Here is a 17,321-nt window from a genome sequence, read left to right on the forward strand (position 1 = left end):
CCTAGAGCAGTTCACCAGAGTTACTATTGAGGGTTTCAATAAGGCTTAAAAAAAAAAAACTGCCTTAGGGCCCGGAGAGATAGCACAGCGGTGTTTGCCCAGGAACAAAGGTGGTTGGTTCGAATCCCGGTGTCCCATATGGTCCCCTGTGCCTGCCAGGAGCTATTTCTGAGTAGACAGCCAGGAGTAACCCCTGAGCACTGCTGGGTGTGGCCCAAAAACCAAAAAAAAAGAAAAAAAAAAACTGCCTTAAAGGTCATCTAAAGGAAGGGCCCCACAAAAGCAGCAAATATACCTTTATTTCCATGATACAACTGTTTTCCATTTTCCTCAAAAAAACAAATACACCACCTCTGCCAAAGCAGAGGCCAGAAGCATAGGTGAGAGAAAGGCATGGGGTTTCCTAGAAAAATAGACTTTGCCCAAGGCTCCTCACCCGTCCAGTGGGGACAGGGAAACTAAAGACCTGCGGGGTTGGCAAAGGGGGCAGGAAAGTAGAGTGCTGAAGAGGTGGGGAGAAAATAATTTAGTAGGTGATGGCAGAGTGCAGTTTCAGTCAGACTTGTAGACCCTTCCAGATCTCTCACCTATGGAGGTAGTAATTGGGGAGGGAAGGCAAGTTTGCTGTCCCTTCGTACCCCAGAGAGAAGACATTTTCTAGAGCCTCGCTTACTGCCCCCCAAACCCATAGTTGGAATTTGCATCTCAAAATGACCTGGAAAAAACAGGTCTGGGGCACCTAGTCCTCCAGCCTCCGAAATGACGCTGAAAGTTTTCAAGAGCAGTTAGGGGACAAGCCAAGGAGGATTGGGTGAGGCACCATGTCCTTGCATCCCACACTGGACCCCTGGTTGAATAGGGAATAGGGAGGACAGGCAGGCAGCTATTCTCAGGGACCCATGCAGACCTGATAGGCAGAGACGGCTGAGCCAAAGGTGGCTTTAGGCGTCTAGAGGGAAAAGCAAGGGGCCTGGGTCAGGAGGGAGCGAGAAGCAGAGTTCCTGACCCTCCAGCGCCCGTGCACCCCCACCATCACGGGCAGAGCTTGATGCGCGTGCCCTTGGAGAGCACCCTGAAGAACGGGAAGACTCGCTCGCCCAGGAAGGCCGCTGAAAAGGTGTGCACGTGAGCTAGCGTCTCAGCGTTGTAGAAGCCCAGGCGGCCAGCCTCGTAGTCCAGGTAGACCCCAAAGCGCCGTGGCTTCTCGCTTGGGCTCAGCAGCGTCTGCTCCGTGGAGCTCTGTGCCTGGTAGCGTTTGCCGTGGGTGCCCACACACCACACCTCGCGCTGCAGCGGCGGCGGTGGTAGGTGAGGCCGGCGGCGGCGGTGGTGCTGGTAGTGGTGGTGGTGGTGGTGCTGGTGGTGGCGTGATGCGCTGGTGTCTCCACCTCCCGACATGCCCCCGGAGTATCCTGGCTTCTCCTTGTGGTGAGTGGACTCGCGGGCAGCACCCACTGCCCAGCCACGCCGCCCACCCACCTCCACTTCCCAGTAGTGGCGGCCCGAGCGGAAGCCCTGCGCCCCCAACACGCAGCAGTCGGCAGAGAAGCACTTGGGGTAGTCAGGCAGCTCCTGCCGCCGCTCGGCCAGGCGGACGCCCCGGCGATCAGGGGACAGTAGCAGAGCTGGGTGGGCAGTGTCGGGGTCCAGCGTCAGGTCCACTTTGGGAGGGGGAAACAAAGACTGGCTGCTGCAACTGGTTCCTATCAGCAGCCAACTCCAAAGTGGGGGGCTCCCCCGGTGTGCTCCCCCTGCTACATCTCGCCCCTTCTACCTGCTCTGGCAGTCCTGCACTTTTTCAGCCCAATTTCAGGGGGACTTTCTACTGCCTCCCCACTTGGGACAAATCTCGCCTCATCTGGCTGTCCTGTGCTACTCCAACCCAATCTTGGTTTCCTTGCCGTTTCTCCATTTGGGCCAACTTCCTTGACCCATCTAACCATCCCAAATCACTTCCTAGGAATGGACCCCTCTTTTCCAGTGACAGCAGCCAGATGTTCCTCTGGCCCTGATCAACTCCTACCACCCCATCCATACATGCCCCTAGTTCTGCCGCTTAAAGCCCGTCTACTAGGCCAGACAAGAAGCTAATCATGGAGACACAAATGGTCTAACTCATTCTGCTTCCTGGGGGCAAGACGTGGGGTGCCCACTGCCCTTGGCTCCCCCACTCTCCTCTGACGGGAAAAAGCGAAGACTGATGACGCCCCTACCTCGGGCTGCCTGACAGAACATCCGGCTCATTTTCCTCACGATGGCATCTGTCAGGAAGTCATGGCTATGGGGTTGACACGGGTCAGGGGACCAGGCCTCGGGGGGCTGCAGCTGCACTTCTTCGCACCTGGAGGAAGGGGACCAGGCGGGGAGGGGTGGGACCAGGACATCCCAGAAGGAGAGCAGAAGCTGGGGGACAGGTGAGGAGAGGCCCGCAGGCAGAAACTTGGGGTCCTGGGGAAGGAAGAAGAGGAGACCCCAGAAAGATGGGGATGGGGGAACGAATGCCACTGAGTCACGAAGCAGAGAGGGTGGGAACACACCTATTGAAAGTCTCCTTGATGTCCTGGAAATAACGAAAAGGAGGAGTCAGAAGTACTGATTCCAGTCACAAATAGGAATCTCCCTTGTGCCCTCCCCACTCACCCCCCCCCCCCCGAAAAAACCCTCAATAAATGTGCTTTCATCTCACTTATGTATACTCTCAGAATGCCTTCCCCACCCTGGTAGGACTCCGTTCATCTGTGGGTTTTCAAATTGTCCACATTAGAGCCTGCCCCCACCTTCTTTAAGATCTCCCTATCCAAAGTTCTTGCTCTTGGGCTACAGCAGGGACGGTGCTTGCAGGCGTCAGACCTGGACTCAGTCTCTGGCACCCCATGTGATCATCACTAGAAGTGCATAAGTAGGAGTAAGCCTGAGCAACACAGGATGTGGCCTCAAAACAAAGAGAACAGTGGGAGGTGCTTGTTTGCTAGCTTGCCTTGTACATTGGCCAATCCAGAGTCAATTCCTAGCATCCCATATGGTTACCCCAGTCCTACAAACAGATGCCATTGTGAGGACCCCAGACCCCTAAGCAGGATCAGGAGTTAATCCTGAGCACAGCCCTCCAGAAAGAAAAAACACTTGGAGGCCATGGAAATAGTGGGTTGTTTGACTTGCAATGTAGACAACTCAGGTTCCATCCCTGCCAGGAAGAATCTGAGCACAGACCAAGAGTCAGCCAGCCCTGAGCAAGACCCAGAGTGGCACCCCAAATGTAAAACACCTCTTCAAGTTCTACGACTCGGGTCTTGTCTTGTGCGTAAGAAGAGGGGCAACTGGCAAGCACTGAGAGTGCTGGGGTGGGGAGGAGGCCTCTCACCTGGAGTAGCCTTAGGCCCCCCTGCTGGCTCCGCTCCTGTGCCTCTGCCAGCAGGCAGCTCAGCTGGGCCGCCTGCTCCGATAGACGGCTGGCAGCTGCCCCGGCGCGCCCCAACTGGGCCTCGTGCATGTCCCGGAGACGACGTTCCAGCCCTGCCTGCTCCTCAGCCAGGAACCTGGTCAGCCTCCCAAACTCCGAGGCCACGGCGGCCAGCTCCGACTTCATCTGGCTCTGGGATGATGCAAAGGGATGGTGGTTCACACCTCAACACACAGAAAGACACACACCTCCAAGTTGACAGCAGCAGTGACAGCAGAAGGTGAAAGGGAAGGACCATCCCCTGGACACAAGTCAAGTCAATGGACAAGGTCCTTGAAAGCCTCATGAGGCAGCCTCCGCCACCCTCCTGCACACGTTGGGCCCCCAAACTCAGTGACTACACACTTTTTTTGTTTTTGTTTTTGGGTCACACCCAGCAACACTCAGAAATCGCTCCTGGCTTGGGGGACCATATGGGACGCCAGGAGATCAAACCTCGGTCCATCCTAGGTCAGCCGCATGCAAGGTAAATGCCCTTCCACTGGGCCACCGCTCCGGCCCCAGCTCTGCACACATCTACCCTCCCCACCAGATCTCAATAAAGCCCCCCACACACACACCTGTCACAGAATCCCTGCAGCTCATTTGGAAGTGTTTTATGGACTTTTCAGTATCTCTTGTTTTGAGGCCACACCCCACCCAGCAGTGCAGTGCGCAAGGCTTTCTCCTGATCCCGTACTCAAGGATCCCACCGAAAAGTACGCAGGGAATGCTACGAAGTGCCCAGTTGGGCACTTGCCTTGTACATGTACTATTATTCTAGCCCCTCTTTGCAGTATACTTAACCATACATTCCCTACCAACCCTCTTGCTCCATACAATGAGTTTCCTATTGACAAACATTGTACATGTTTAAGTCCTTAGGTTCCCCGATACCACCAAAGACCACCATACATAAGGAAAATGTTTAGTCACAGCTTTTTGAAGTAGCAAAGTAAATTTTTTATGATTGATCAAGATACGAAGGGTGGGCCAGAAAGAAAGACAGGATAGAGATTTGATCTCCAGCAGCACCCAGGAATCCCCCAGAGCATTTCCAGGATCTCTAAGCATGGAGACAGAAGTAAGTTCTGAACATCTAAAATGGTCCAAAAAACAAAAACAAAAGACCAAACAAAACAAACAATGCCGTTTAGGTCAGGAAGTAGTCTTTTCCCAAGAAGAGCTAAGTGGGGGCCGGGAAGATAGGGTGTTTGCAGAAGGGTGCACGCAGAAGGATGGTGGTTCGCATCCCGGCATCCCATATGGTCCCCCAAGCCTGGCAGGACCGATTTCTGAGCATAGAGCCAGAAGTAACCCCTGAGTGCTGCCAGGTGTAACCCCCCCCAAAAAAAGCCAAGTTATGAACCAGTATGGCCAGCTGACTTGAGTTTGATCTCCAGCCTACCAGGAATAATTTCTGAGCACAGAGCCAGGAGTAATCCCTGAGCACTGCCGGAGTGACCCAAAAGGAGTCAAATGATCTTGGGAGAATTTAAGGGTCAAGAGCGAAAATCATGTCTATTGTTAGGTACATATTTCTATGGTAACAAATTTCTGCTAGAGGGCCAAAGCCAATAGTATAATGGAGAGGGCATTTGGCTTGCATGAAGCCAACCTGGATTCAATCCCTAGCATCTCATATGGTCCCTCAAGCCCACCATGAGTGACCCGAGAGCAGAGCCAGGATGTAATCCTTCACCACCACCAGGTGTGGAGGCAAAACAAAAACAAACGAAAAAGACCAAACTTCTGGTAGTCAGAGCAATAGTGAAGCAGGTAGGGTTCTGGCCTTGCATGTGGCAGACTGGGGTTCAATCCCCTGCAGTACATATGGCCGCTGAGCCCCACTAGAAATGATCCCTGAGCACAGAAACAGAAGTAAACCCTGAGTACCACCGGGTGTGGCCCCAAAACCAAACTCTGAGAAAACAAAAGATTCCTTAAAGGCCATCTCCTCAGGCTCCTGGGAGGGTATCTACCTCATTCTGACACTTGGCAGTGGTCACCTCTTCATAAGTTCTGGTCACGACCTGTGAAGTCTTTCTCCCCTGCCCTGATACGGTGCCAGTCTGCTCATGAGGCTTGTTACCCACCTTTAGCTGTGTCACCCGCCGTTCCTCCTTGGCCTTCAGCTTCTGCACTGTCTCTAAGTGCTTCCTCAGCGGCTCCACATGCCCCTGCAGCTTGGCCTAAAGAAAGGGCAAAGGGGAGAGAGCTGAATTCAAAAGTCAGCAATCAGGCCAGAGCGATAGCTCAGTAAGTAGGGCAGGACGTTTGCCTTGCATGCAGCAGACCCAGTTTCAATCCCTAGCATCCCATATCCCATATAGTCCCCTGACCCTGCCAGGAGTAATGTTTGAATGCAGAGCCAGGAGTAACCGCTAAACCCTGCTTGGTTTGGCCCAAAAACAAACAAAAGAAATCCAGGGGCTGGAGCACATTGGGGAGGGTGTTTACCTTATACAAGTCTGACCCTGGTCCAATGGTCAGCATTCTGTATGGTCCCCCAAGCACCACCAGAAGTGATGGTGAACTTTTTTGTTGTTGTTAAGGTGCTGCGCCCCCCCCCCCAAAAAAAAAAAAAACCAAGAATGGGGCCAGGAAGAGATAGCACAATGGGTAGGCTATTTATTGGACGAAGCTGAGTCTGGTACCTCGTATGGTCCAGAGCAGGTCAGATGCTTGCAAGCTAAGTGATTTACCCACTGTACGATCTCACCAGCCTCTGGTGCTCTGTGCTCAGGGACCAATCCTGGAGGTGCACTGGGGACCCCATGGGATGCCAGGGTTGGCTGGGTGGGCTGTGTGAAAAGCAAGCGTCCTCCACTCTGTCCTATTGCTTCAACCCATCAGGGTGTCTGAGTGAAAGCCATGGGTTGTAGATCCATGACAACATCATCTGAACACAAGATAGAAATTAGGTCTGGTATTCTTTTGATGCTAAATCCAGAAGTTAATTTCAGAACCTAGTGCCTCTGTAGGTGAAGGTGACTGGCTCACAATTTTTATTATTATTGTCTTTGGGGCCACATTGGCAGTTTAGGGGCTGGCTCTTATCACTAAAACTGTATGGGATGCTGGGGATCAAACCCTGGCCAGCTGTAAACAAAACATTATTTGTTTGTTTGTGGTTTTTTAAGCCACTCCCAGCGGCGCTCAGGGGTTAGTGCTCAGAAATTGCTCCTGGCAGGCTCAGGAAACCATATGGGACGCCAGGATTCGAACCACTGACCTACTGCATGCGAGACAAACGCCTTACCTCCATGCTATCTCTCCAGTGCCTGGAGGGGCAATATTTTAACGCAGAGCCAGGAGTAACCCCTGAGCACCGCCAGGTGTGACCCAAAAACAAACAAAAAATCTTCATTTTTCTTAAAATTTTTTAACTTAAAATTCAGCAGCCAGTAAGAGTTCAGGGGTGAGGATTTGCTTGCACACAGCCAACCTGAGCTTGATGCCTAGAACCCAATATTGTCTCACCAGTCCAGCTATGTGATTGATGCCTAAGCAGACCCAGAAGCCTGAATACTGCTGAGTTTGGCTTGAAACACTGCCACCAAAACACAAAACACCCCAATAAAAAAAATCCAGTTACCCAACCAATACCCTAATCCTCCATGCTCAGCTTCTCGTGTAGGCCTGAGAGACATGCAGATAACCCTTATCGTATTTCCCGGGCACTTTGATCATTTACAAACCAGTCTCCAAAACAGGGGGGCTAGCTAGAGAGATAGCACAGTGGGCAGACGCTTGTCTTGCACGCTACTGACCAGGTTTGATCCCCAGCACCCCATAATGTCCTCTGAGCCCCACCAGATGAGTACCACTGGGTGTGACCCCAAAACAAAAATATTTCTCTACTTCACCTGTCCCTTTCCTCCAATGTACTCAATTACTTAGTAAATCCAAACCAGATCCTTCTAAAGTTGTAGGAATGATCTTTGAGCAGAGCCAGGTGCAAACCCTATGTACAGCTGCTGGGTGTGGTCCCAAAACCAAAACCGTAAGTAGTTCAAACAAACTGTGCCTCCAGTTCCTGTTTCGCTTTTCCCTAAGGTGGAAGGAACAAAGCATTGAGGAAGGAGACTCGGGTCTAGCCCTGATGAGTCTGAAATGTGAACTGAGGCAAACCTTGCTGAAAGTTTCCTCATCTTAAAGTGGGAATTGGGAATATAACACTCTACCTCCTGAAACCTATATTTAGCCTGAAATAGAGCATGCTGTAGATAGCCCAAACTGTCGTGTCAGCCCAGCGACCTTTGAACTGAAGAGTTGCTGCATATGGGAAACGGGTCATCAGAGTAATAGCAGTGGGAAAGGCACTGAATGATCTTGCAGGTGGCTGACCCAGGTTTGACCCCCGGGGTCCCTCCAGAAAGGATCCAAGAGTAAGCCCTGTGCATTGCTAGGTGAGGTCCCAAAAAATAAAATACGGGCCGGAGAGATAGCACGGAGGTAAGGTTTGCAAGCTGAAAAACAGTGGCTTGAGTCCCGGCATCCCGGCATCCCATAGGGTCCCGTTCCCCGCCCCCAGCCTGCCAGGAGCGATTTCTGAGCATTGAGCCAGGAGTAACCCCTGAGCGCTGCCGGGTGTGACCCAAAAAACAAAAAAAAAAAAAAAAAAAAAAAAAAAACATAAATCAGGGGCCAGACAGATGCACAATGGGTAGGGCACTTGCCTTGTACATGGCCGACCCAAGTTCAATCTCCAGCATCCATTCCAGGGTGGTCTTTTTTGTTTGTTTGTTTTGGGTCCACAGTGGGTAGTGGTCAGGGCCTACTCTGTGCTCTGGGGTTGTTTCTGGCTGCGCTCAGGTGATTATGTGGTGCCAAGGATCAGACCCAAATGTGCAGCATGGGAAGCATGCCTGTTGAGTTATCTCCCTGGCTTTCTTTCTAACGATGTTCTTCCAGGGTTGGATAGGAGATAGGAGTCAACCCTGAGCACTGCCAGGTGTGAAGAAAGAAAAAAAGAATCTTATTAGCTTCCTGAAAATGCTTGTTGGATTTCATTTGGGGAATTTTGGTGTCATCCCTGGGATTGCTCAGGGTTGCTCCCAGCTATGTACTGAGGGATGAGGTGAGAGGGGATCTAATCCTAACAACACTTAGAAAGGCACCTGGGGCCTATCATAGGAGTGGGCCAGAGTGATGATCCAGTGGGGAGGGTGCTTGCCTTGCTAGTGGCTGGCCTGTGTTCAATCTCGGGCACCCCATATAGATCCTGAGTGCAAAGCCAGGAGTGATCAGCAAGCACATCATCAGGTGTGTCCCTCCCCAACAAAACCAAAGGACCTGGGGTCTGACACACACTAGACAAACACCTTCATCCCTGGAGGAATTTTCCAGCCCACAGGTAGTTTGAAATAAAGAGGCTAAGAGAAGGGCTTAGGATAATGCCTGAGCAGTAGTAAGCGTTTGGTAAACATTGCATTTTCAACCTGTTGAAAATCCGGAACATCCAGAGTCATGTAGAGTTGGGCTGTTTGACTTACAAGACTTTCCTTCTGGGTCTGGAGTGATAGTAGTGTATAGCCTGGCTCACAACCCACCAGCCTCAGCAAGTGTGATCCCGAGCTTGGAGCCAGGGGTTAAGTCCTGGGTATGTGGCCGAAAAACCAAAGTAGACACCCATCCGTGGCCTGACCGACAGAAGAGCAGGTAGTGGGGATAGTGTCCTTGCTTTGCACACTCCCACTCTGGGTTTGACACCCAGCATCACGTAGGGTCCCCCAGCCCCTCCAGGTGTGATCAGAGAGCTGGGAGTTAGCCCTGAGCACTGCCAGGTGTGGCACCAAACCCCCTACCTCTCCCAATCAAGTCTCTCCCTTCAGCCTGAATTCCCAGGCAGAGCAAGAAGTCCTGGTCAACGCCCCCAACTAGAACCGACAGACCCACCAAGAGTTCTCAGGGTAGACTCAGTAGGGGGGATCCTGTGGGCAAACCCAGGCAGTCTGCATGTTCTGTGTCCTCTGTCACTGAGCGTCTCAAGACTCACCGTGGGGCCTGAGCTAGCCCGTGCTGACCACACATCTCATGGTCCACCAGGAATGCGCCCCGAAGTCTCAGGGCACCGGCGAGAAAGCCTTCCGGCCGGCTCACCTTGTACTCCTGCACCACCTCCTCGAGCGGCACCACGCTGTGCAGCTTGTGGCTGCGGGACTCGCGGCACACGACGCAGATGGCCTCCTCGTCCACCTCGCAGAAGAGCTTGAGGGCCTCCTGGTGCTTGGGGCAGACGCCCTGCTCGGGCGCGCGGCCGGGCCGGCCGCCGGGGCTCGGGTGCATCTGGCGGATGACCTGCACCATGTTGGCCAGCTGCAGGTTGGGGCGGAAGCTGCGGCGCGGGAAGCTCTTGCGGCACTGCGGGCAGGTGAAGCAGCGGCGGGGCGCGGGCGGCGCGGGCGCGGGCGGCGGGGGCGGCGGCGGCGGCAGCTCGTCGTCGTCCTCGTCCTCGTCCTCGTCCAGCGGCTCCTCGTCGTCGTCGTCCTGCAGCTCGTCGTCCATGCCGTGCAGGTAGTAGTCCAGGTCCTCCTCCTCTTCCTCCTCCTCCTCCTCCTCCTCGTCCTCCTCGGCCCAGCCGTAGTCCATGTGGCCCCAGCCGTCGCCGCCGGCCCAGTAGGCGCCCTCGTCCTCCTCCTCCTCCTCCTCCTCCTCCTCCTCCTCGTCCATGTCGCCCTCGTAGTCGTCGTCGCGCATCGGGGTGTCCCAGCCGCCGCCGCCGCCCGCCGCCGCCGCGTCCACGTCCACGTCCACCTCGTCCTCGTCGGCCTCGTCGTCGTCGTCCTCGCGGCCCGGCTCGCCGCGCGCCGCGTCCGCGCCGCCCTCGCCGCCGCCGCCGCCGTCCTCGTCCTCGTCCTCGCCGCCCCACAGCTGCGTCACGCACACGCGGCAGAAGTTGTGGCCGCAGCCGATGGACACGGGGTCGGTGAAGTAGTCGAGGCAGATGGCGCACACGGCCTCCTCCTGCAGCGTCTGCACCGGGTTGGGCGCGGGCGCCGCGGCCGCCATCTTGCCCGCCGCCGGCTCCGGCTCCGGCTCCGGCTCCGGCTCCGGCTCGCGGCGCGCGCGGCGCCCCGGCGACCCCGGCCCGCGGCGGCCCGGCCGCGCCACGCCTGCGCCGCGCCGGGAGGCGCGTCCCCTCGCGGGCCTGTCCCGCGCCGCCGTCCGCCCCAGGGAGATCCCGGCGCGTCCCCTCGCGGGCCTGTCCCGCGCCGCCGTCCGCCCCAGGGAGAGCGGCGCGAAGCCGGGCTCGTCCGCGCCGACCGGACGCCGGCGGAGCAGCGACTCGGCTCGCTCGGCCCGGCCGCCCCTCACGGCTGCTCCTCGCCGCTGCCTCCTCGCCGCCGCCGCCGCCGCCTCAGGAAGCGCTCTCGGCGCTTCCGCACTCCCGGGCCCCGCCCGCCCACTTCCGGGGCTCGGCGTTTCCGGCGCGCCGACTTCCGGCCGGGCGCGCCTCCCAGCGACCGGAAGCGGCGGCGGGCGAGCGAGCGAGCGAGGCGCGCTAGCCGCGCTCGGAGGAGAGGCGAGGCGAGGCGAGGCGAGGCGAGGCGAGGCGGCGTGCCGAGAGCGCCCCCGCAGGCGGCTGAGCGCGTCGCGGTGGCGGCCCAACGCCGCGGGAGGCCTCGAGCGCCGGCCGAACGAGCGAGCGCAGGCGCGCTTCCGGCCGCTCCGGGCCTCTCTAGGCTGCGAGCTCGGTGATGGCGGAAGGCCGCTCCTTCAGGAGGCAGCGTCGGTGGCTGAGGGAAAGGCCAGGCGAGGAGAGGGAGGAGGCGAGGAGAGGGAGAAGGCGGGGACGCTGCCGACTTCCTCAGCTCCCTGCGGCAGCCCCGTTGCCCGCCTTGGAAAGCTGTCGCTAGGCCGCACTTGAACTACACAAACACACGCACGGACACATACACACACACACACACACACACTTTCACTTTTTCTCCCCTCCTCAGGAAAAGTGGCCTAGCCGTCATGGTCCAGCTGTGGAGCCCGAATGGGCGCCCCGGGTGTCCTGGCTGCGTCAGGAAGTCGGTCTGCCAAGGAAGCAGAATAAACAAACGTCTATATGAATAAAGCCGAACGTTGCTTGCGTCCACCTGCCACCAGCAGCGGAATTCTCAGCCGCCTCAGACTCCGGCAGAATGTCAGGGTGGGCGGGGAGCTCTGTGGAGGTTTCCTTCCTCACTTCCATTCCATGTTATCTTGAACCTTTAAAGGGGTCGCCGGGGCCTCGAGGGGACAGGCGGAGACTTGGTGCCCCTCCGGCCCGAGCGCCGTCCTGTCCCAGCCTTGAGCTCGTGGCACCGCGGGGCCGCACTGGCTCGCTCGAGCGCCGGCTTTGAGAGGGGTTGGGGCCCGCGGGCCGAAGCACTCTTGCTTGGGAAGGTGCTGCGCTGCCATCAAATTATTAGGATGATGTTGACGGTGCTTATCGGATCAGCTTTTCCGTCTTTAAAAAACGCTCGAAGTAAAGGGGGAATTCTTGGGTCCCTGCGGGGCTTCTCGGCCGGCCTCTCGCTCCTCGCTTCTCCCTTCGCCGCGCCCCAGCCCAGCCCAGCGCGAGCCTCCTGGGCGCCTCCGGGAGCGGCAGGGCCGTGGCGGTTTCCGTGGTGTAGTGGTTATCACGTTCGCCTCACACGCGAAAGGTCCCCGGTTCGAAACCGGGCGGGAACAGCTGGTTTCCTTTTGCCGAGCGGCCGGCCCGTCCTTTTCTGCTCTGGCCCTCCGACTCCGGGCGCGTGGGGCGGCAAGGCGTCGCGAGCTGCAGCTGGACCTTTTCGTGGCTCGGAGGGGCAATGGCGGGAGCCCAGCCGTGAGCGCCTCTCGATTCCAACTCGCTTTCCCCCTCGCCCCGGACCCCTCATGGGACACGGAGAGGTGCCGCCCGCAGCCGCCCGGCTAGCTCAGTCGGTAGAGCATGAGACTCTTAATCTCAGGGTCGTGGGTTCGAGCCCCACGTTGGGCGCAGGCGTGCTTTTTGCAAGTGGACGCTCTGAAAGTCATTTGCGGGAGCGGAAAGCGCCCTCGGCCCCTTCCAACCCCATCGCGGCTTCACACCCCTGAGGGACAACAGCCCCTGGGCACAGAGACCCCGCGTCGCGGCCTTTTCCTGGCTTCCCCTCCTGCACCCCCCAAGTGACCCCAGGTTTGCTTCTTCAGTCGAAACCCGCATCTTCAGTGGGCCCCTCCCCTCCTCCCATGCTTTTAGCCAGACAGACCCTCACCTCCAGCCTCCAGCCAGGAACCCGAAAAAGTCCTTTATTTGAGTCAAACCCCAAGGGGCTCGTGCAGCCCCCGTGTCTCTGTTGCCCCAAATCCTGCCCTCACCCCACTTGCTATTTTGTCTGTCGGCTGTTGGCTAGGACCCGTGCAAATGCGCGCGCCCTTAGTTTGCAGGCTGCAGAAGCCCATGTGCAAAACAGACAGAGATATTTGTTTAGCAAATATTAGCAGAGTCCGTGAAGGACGCCTGCAGCCTCAAAAGTTCTGGAAGGGGGAGCTGGACTGGAAGGCAGTGGCATCACACCCTCGCACCATCTGATAGCGCCTAGCCCGGTTAGAAACCCCGCAGAGCGGTGGCTAGGCACCGGAGTAGATTTCTATTTCTACTGGGAACAGATGCCTCTCAATAGGGCTAGTGTTCCAAGGCTGAGCTTAAGCACTTCCTGTTGTACAGATGCTTGTCTGTTCTCTAACTTTTACTTTTTCCCCTTCTTTTTCTCAGGGCTTTCTCAGGGTTATTCCTGGCGTTGCGTTCAGGGATCACGCCAGGGTAATAGTTATAAAAACTATCAAACTGTCAAAAACAAACCAAAATTATCAAAATTAAATCAAGGTTTTTCTCATGCTACACAAAGAGACCGTTTGTCTAGGAAGGACAACGTGTTTTCAGGAGGAGGTTACTTGGAGGTTCGATGCCAGGCCCCCCTAATACCTGCCTCAGTCAGTAGTACCTCAATGGCCTTCATCTGTGACTCCGTATTCATCACCACCTGTAGTGTGAAGGCCTTAAGCCTGGAGGAAACAAACCTGACAAGAAGGTTAAGAGGCCAAGTAGGTCCTGTCAGTTTTGACAAGCCAAGGTCTGCCAAGAAGGACAGGACCCAAGTGAGCCCACACCAAGCATTTTACAGGAGAGTCACTCCCGAGAAGCCTGTTCCCCAAACTGGAAGGCCTTTTTTGGACGTTGAAAATTGATCTGAATTCATCTAGACGTATTCACAAAGCAGCAATATTCGTTCCAAACACAGTATACACATGATAGACGGAAGCAAACTCTAGGGAATGAGAATAATATTTGGAGGTCAAAAGTTTTATCTCCGGGGCCCAGGGAGATAGCACAGCGGCGTTTGCCTTGCAAGAAGCCAATCCAGGACCAAAGGTGGTTGGTTCAAATCCTGGTGTCCCATATGGTCCCCCGTGCCTGCCAGGAGCTATTTCTGAGCAGACAGCCAGGAGTAACCCCTGAGCATCGCCGGGTGTGGCCCAAAAACCGAAAAAGAAAAAAAAAGTTTTATATCCAGTAGAGTGGGTTCTGTTCGAAAGGGACACTGTATTGAAACCGCCATTCACACAGGAGAGAAGATTATTTTCTGGTGATAATCATTTAGACTGGTCGGGGTCCTCTGGGTTGTCAGGCCTCACCTGGTGATATCTCATACTAATGATTACCTTTCTTTAGGACCATTTAACTGATTTTGCATTGGATTCTGGCACCTTAGAAGAATTCTCAAACGCAGCCAATAAGCAAAGTAATCCATGAGGGTACCACAAATGCAAGAGGACAAACGTTGACAAGGAAGCATCTGGAAATGCCCAGTGGGAGCCAGGCAGGCAAAGTGTGCCCAAGCATAATAGTCCTGATCAAGGGCCGGACAGATTGGACAGCAGGGAGGGCAAGACCTTGCATGCAACCACCTCGGGTTCCATCCACATATTGTCCCCTCCCCTGAGCACTGCCATGAGTTATTCCTGAATTCAGAGCCAGTGGTAAACCCTGCCCTGAGCATCACTGGGGGCGCCTCACTCCCCCCAAATAAACAAGGAGTATAAAGGGGTCTGTGGACGGTGGAGGGAAGGTCACACTGGTGATAAAGTTGAAGTATTTACTAAAAAGAAATGAATTTTTTCTGGGGGGGGGGGTCACACCCAGCGGTGCTCAGGGGAAATTTGTGAAATTTGTAGCACCACATGTATTTGAGTGATGACACAGAAAGATCAACATTATGCTATTTTCTTTTTCCTTTCATTTTTTTCCCAGTGGCTTTTTACTTTCTCCCCTTTTCTTCTCCTCCACCCTCTCCCACCTTCAATGATTGTTGTTTGCTTTTTGGTGTATTGTTGCTGCTTTTACTTTTTTTTTTTTTTTTTTTGTCACACCTGGCAGCGCTCAGGGGTTACTCCTGGCTCTAGGCTCAGAAATCGCTCCAGGCAGGCTCTGGGGACCATCTGGGATGCCGGGATTCGAACCACCGTCCTTCTGCATGCAAACACCCTACCTCCATGCTATCTCCCCAGCCCCTGCTTTTTCATTTTCTGAAGCTTTGGGTTTTGTGTGTTTGTTTTGGGGTTACCCCCTGGCTTTGCAATCAAAAATCACTCTTGGCAGCCTCAGAGGACCATATGGGATGCCAAATTTTTGTGGTGTAATTTGGCTCTGGTGTTTTCAGAGTTGTTGAGTCTGTGCTTTGGATCTAGAGCTATAAAACTCTTCCAACATGACTGGTGGGCCTGAGGCCCTTGACCCCTGCTCCCCTGTCATTTCCCGTTCTCATCTTCTACCTCCCCACCTCGATTTTTTCCTTTTCTGTCCTTCTTATACTCGGTCCTGGGGCATCTAGGCATCCCCCTTCCCTACTACATTGCATTCCCCTGTTCAGTTTTTCTATGAGCCACAGATAACTGAGATTGTCCTGTATTTGTATTTCTTCTTCTAGTTGATTTAGTTCAACATGAGATCTTCCATTTCCTTCCAGGTTGCAGCAAATTGCATGATTTCACTGTTACTCGCAGTTGCATAGAATTCCATTGTATATGGTGCCTTGACTATTAATTATGCAAGCATACATTCTCCTTCATATTAAAAAGCCTTCCCTTAGAAGTCGTTAGGGACAAACCATCTCAAATGACTGCAGCAGAGAAGCTTTCTCAAAATATCCCATGACTGTGACCCTTTGGTACTGGGATAGACTACTAGTACAGGTCATTTTGGGTGATCTTTCTTGTGCCAATTCTTTTTGTAGGCAGAGCTAGGCTAGGATGTTCTGGATTTCATTTTATCTTCCTCCTTAAACCAAGGTTCATATTAATTTTCCAGGATACAACCTGTCACTCCTGAGACTTTTTTTTTGTTGTTGAGACTTTTCTTTCATTTTTCATTTCTTTTCTTAGGGTTTTGGAAATGCTCAGGTTTCTGCACTCAGTAATTGCTCCTGGTGGTGCTCTGGGGACCATATGGAACACCAGGGATCAAACCAGGGATCAAACCAGCTGCATGCAAGGCAAGTGACCTCCCAGCTGCTCGATATAAAGAATAATGAAAGAATTAAGTGAGGACGCAAAGACGGTTGGGTCATCTCTTGTAAGGATACACAGGCCTGGGGAGAATGACTTCATCTATTCTAGTCTAATCAAGGGAAAACAGAGATGAGTAAATCAAAAATAGTACTGGAGTATTTTTAGACCAGTTAGAAAATAGCCGTGGAAATAGTAAACCCAGAAGAAAAAGCACCACAGCCAGTATTTGTGTAGACCTGATCATGGCAACAACTGACAACAACAATCAAAGGAAGAACAGGGAAGAGGTTTAAATAAATAAAATTAAAAAATAAAATAAAATAAATAAAATTAAGTTAAATCAAACCTGGGGCTGGAGAGATAGTAGAGTGAGTTGAGTGCTTGCCTTGCACCCAGTAGATCCAGGTTTGGTCCTCATTACTCCATTGGGTACCCCATCTCCTGCCAGGAATGATCGTGGAGGTCCCGAGCTGTAGCACAATTCTTAGGGGCCCTTGTCTCGAAAAGGCTGGCCTGGGTTTGATCCCTATCATTTCATTTTGTCCCCTAAGCACCGCCAGGACTGATCCCTGAGTGCAGAGCCATAGTAAGACCTGAATATTGCCAGGTATGTCCCCATACAAGAAATAATCAGTCAATCAATACAAATAAAAGTTTATTTCCACCTCCAGTGTGACTCTTCCAAAAAAAAAAAAGTGTGAGAAATACTATATCATCAGCAACTTCTTTTCTGGGTCTGTTCCCCAAAGAAGTGAAAAAAGGATTCACATGGCCAAGAGATAGATGGAAAGAACAGGAGGTAAATCTATAGGTGAATGGAAAAAAAATATGTGTATGTACATTTTACACACACACACACACACACACACACACACACACACACACACACACACGAGTGTCAGTCAACCTTAAAGAAAGACCATTTCCCCTCTCCCCCTTCCAGTATGGAAGAAACTTGAAGGCACATTATGCTAAAGGAACAAACTAGTTATAAAAGAAGAAATAATTGCACAAAGCCTTATCCACTGAAGTACCTAGAATAATCATAATCACAGAGGTCGAACAGTAACTGCTAGGGTTAAGGAAGGAGGAAACAGAGTATTGTTATGGGCCTCATGGTGAATGATGATGGTGTTAGTCACTCAATTGTATACTAATGGTATTTTATCTTGCATACATAATTATTTTGATCAGTTATATATTTTTTGTTTTTGTTTATTTTGGGGAGGGGACACACCAGTGGTGATGCTCAGGTGTTTCTCCTGGGTCTATATACTCAGGGATCACTCCTGGTGGGGCTTAAGGGACCGTAAGGGATACCTCCCTGCCTGCTGTACTATCTTTTCTTTTCTTTTCTTTTCTTTTTTTTTTT

At 53.5% G+C, this 17,321-nt stretch overlaps 1 protein-coding gene and 2 non-coding genes across 4 annotated transcripts; 2 read left to right on the forward strand and 1 right to left on the reverse strand.

Annotated features, from left to right (window-relative positions):
* Positions 1-748: 748 nt before the first annotated feature.
* Positions 749-10,454, reverse strand: TRIM41 (tripartite motif containing 41). 2 transcript variants are annotated; one of them, XM_049778009.1, is made up of 6 exons: positions 9,545-10,454; positions 5,536-5,631; positions 3,362-3,592; positions 2,538-2,560; positions 2,214-2,341; positions 749-1,661 (listed from the first exon to the last, which is right to left on the reverse strand). In XM_049778009.1, the coding sequence occupies exons 1-6, from the start codon at positions 10,451-10,453 to the stop codon at positions 1,033-1,035; spliced, it is 2,016 nt and encodes a 671-aa protein (XP_049633966.1). In that variant the 5' UTR covers position 10,454; the 3' UTR covers positions 749-1,032. The 2 variants fall into 2 exon arrangements, with proteins under 2 accessions (XP_049633966.1, XP_049633967.1); XM_049778010.1 differs by lacking the exon at positions 5,536-5,631.
* A 1,579-nt stretch (positions 10,455-12,033) lies between these two features.
* On the forward strand, positions 12,034-12,106 carry TRNAV-CAC (transfer RNA valine (anticodon CAC)). The gene has a single exon. It is a non-coding gene; the product is annotated as a tRNA-Val (tRNA).
* A 219-nt stretch (positions 12,107-12,325) lies between these two features.
* Positions 12,326-12,398, forward strand: TRNAK-CUU (transfer RNA lysine (anticodon CUU)). Its single transcript has one exon. It is a non-coding gene; the product is annotated as a tRNA-Lys (tRNA).
* The last annotated feature ends 4,923 nt before the right edge of the window (positions 12,399-17,321 follow it).

Source organism: Suncus etruscus, chromosome 8, assembly GCF_024139225.1.
Source record: "Suncus etruscus isolate mSunEtr1 chromosome 8, mSunEtr1.pri.cur, whole genome shotgun sequence".
Classification (NCBI taxonomy): Eukaryota; Metazoa; Chordata; class Mammalia; order Eulipotyphla; family Soricidae; genus Suncus; species Suncus etruscus.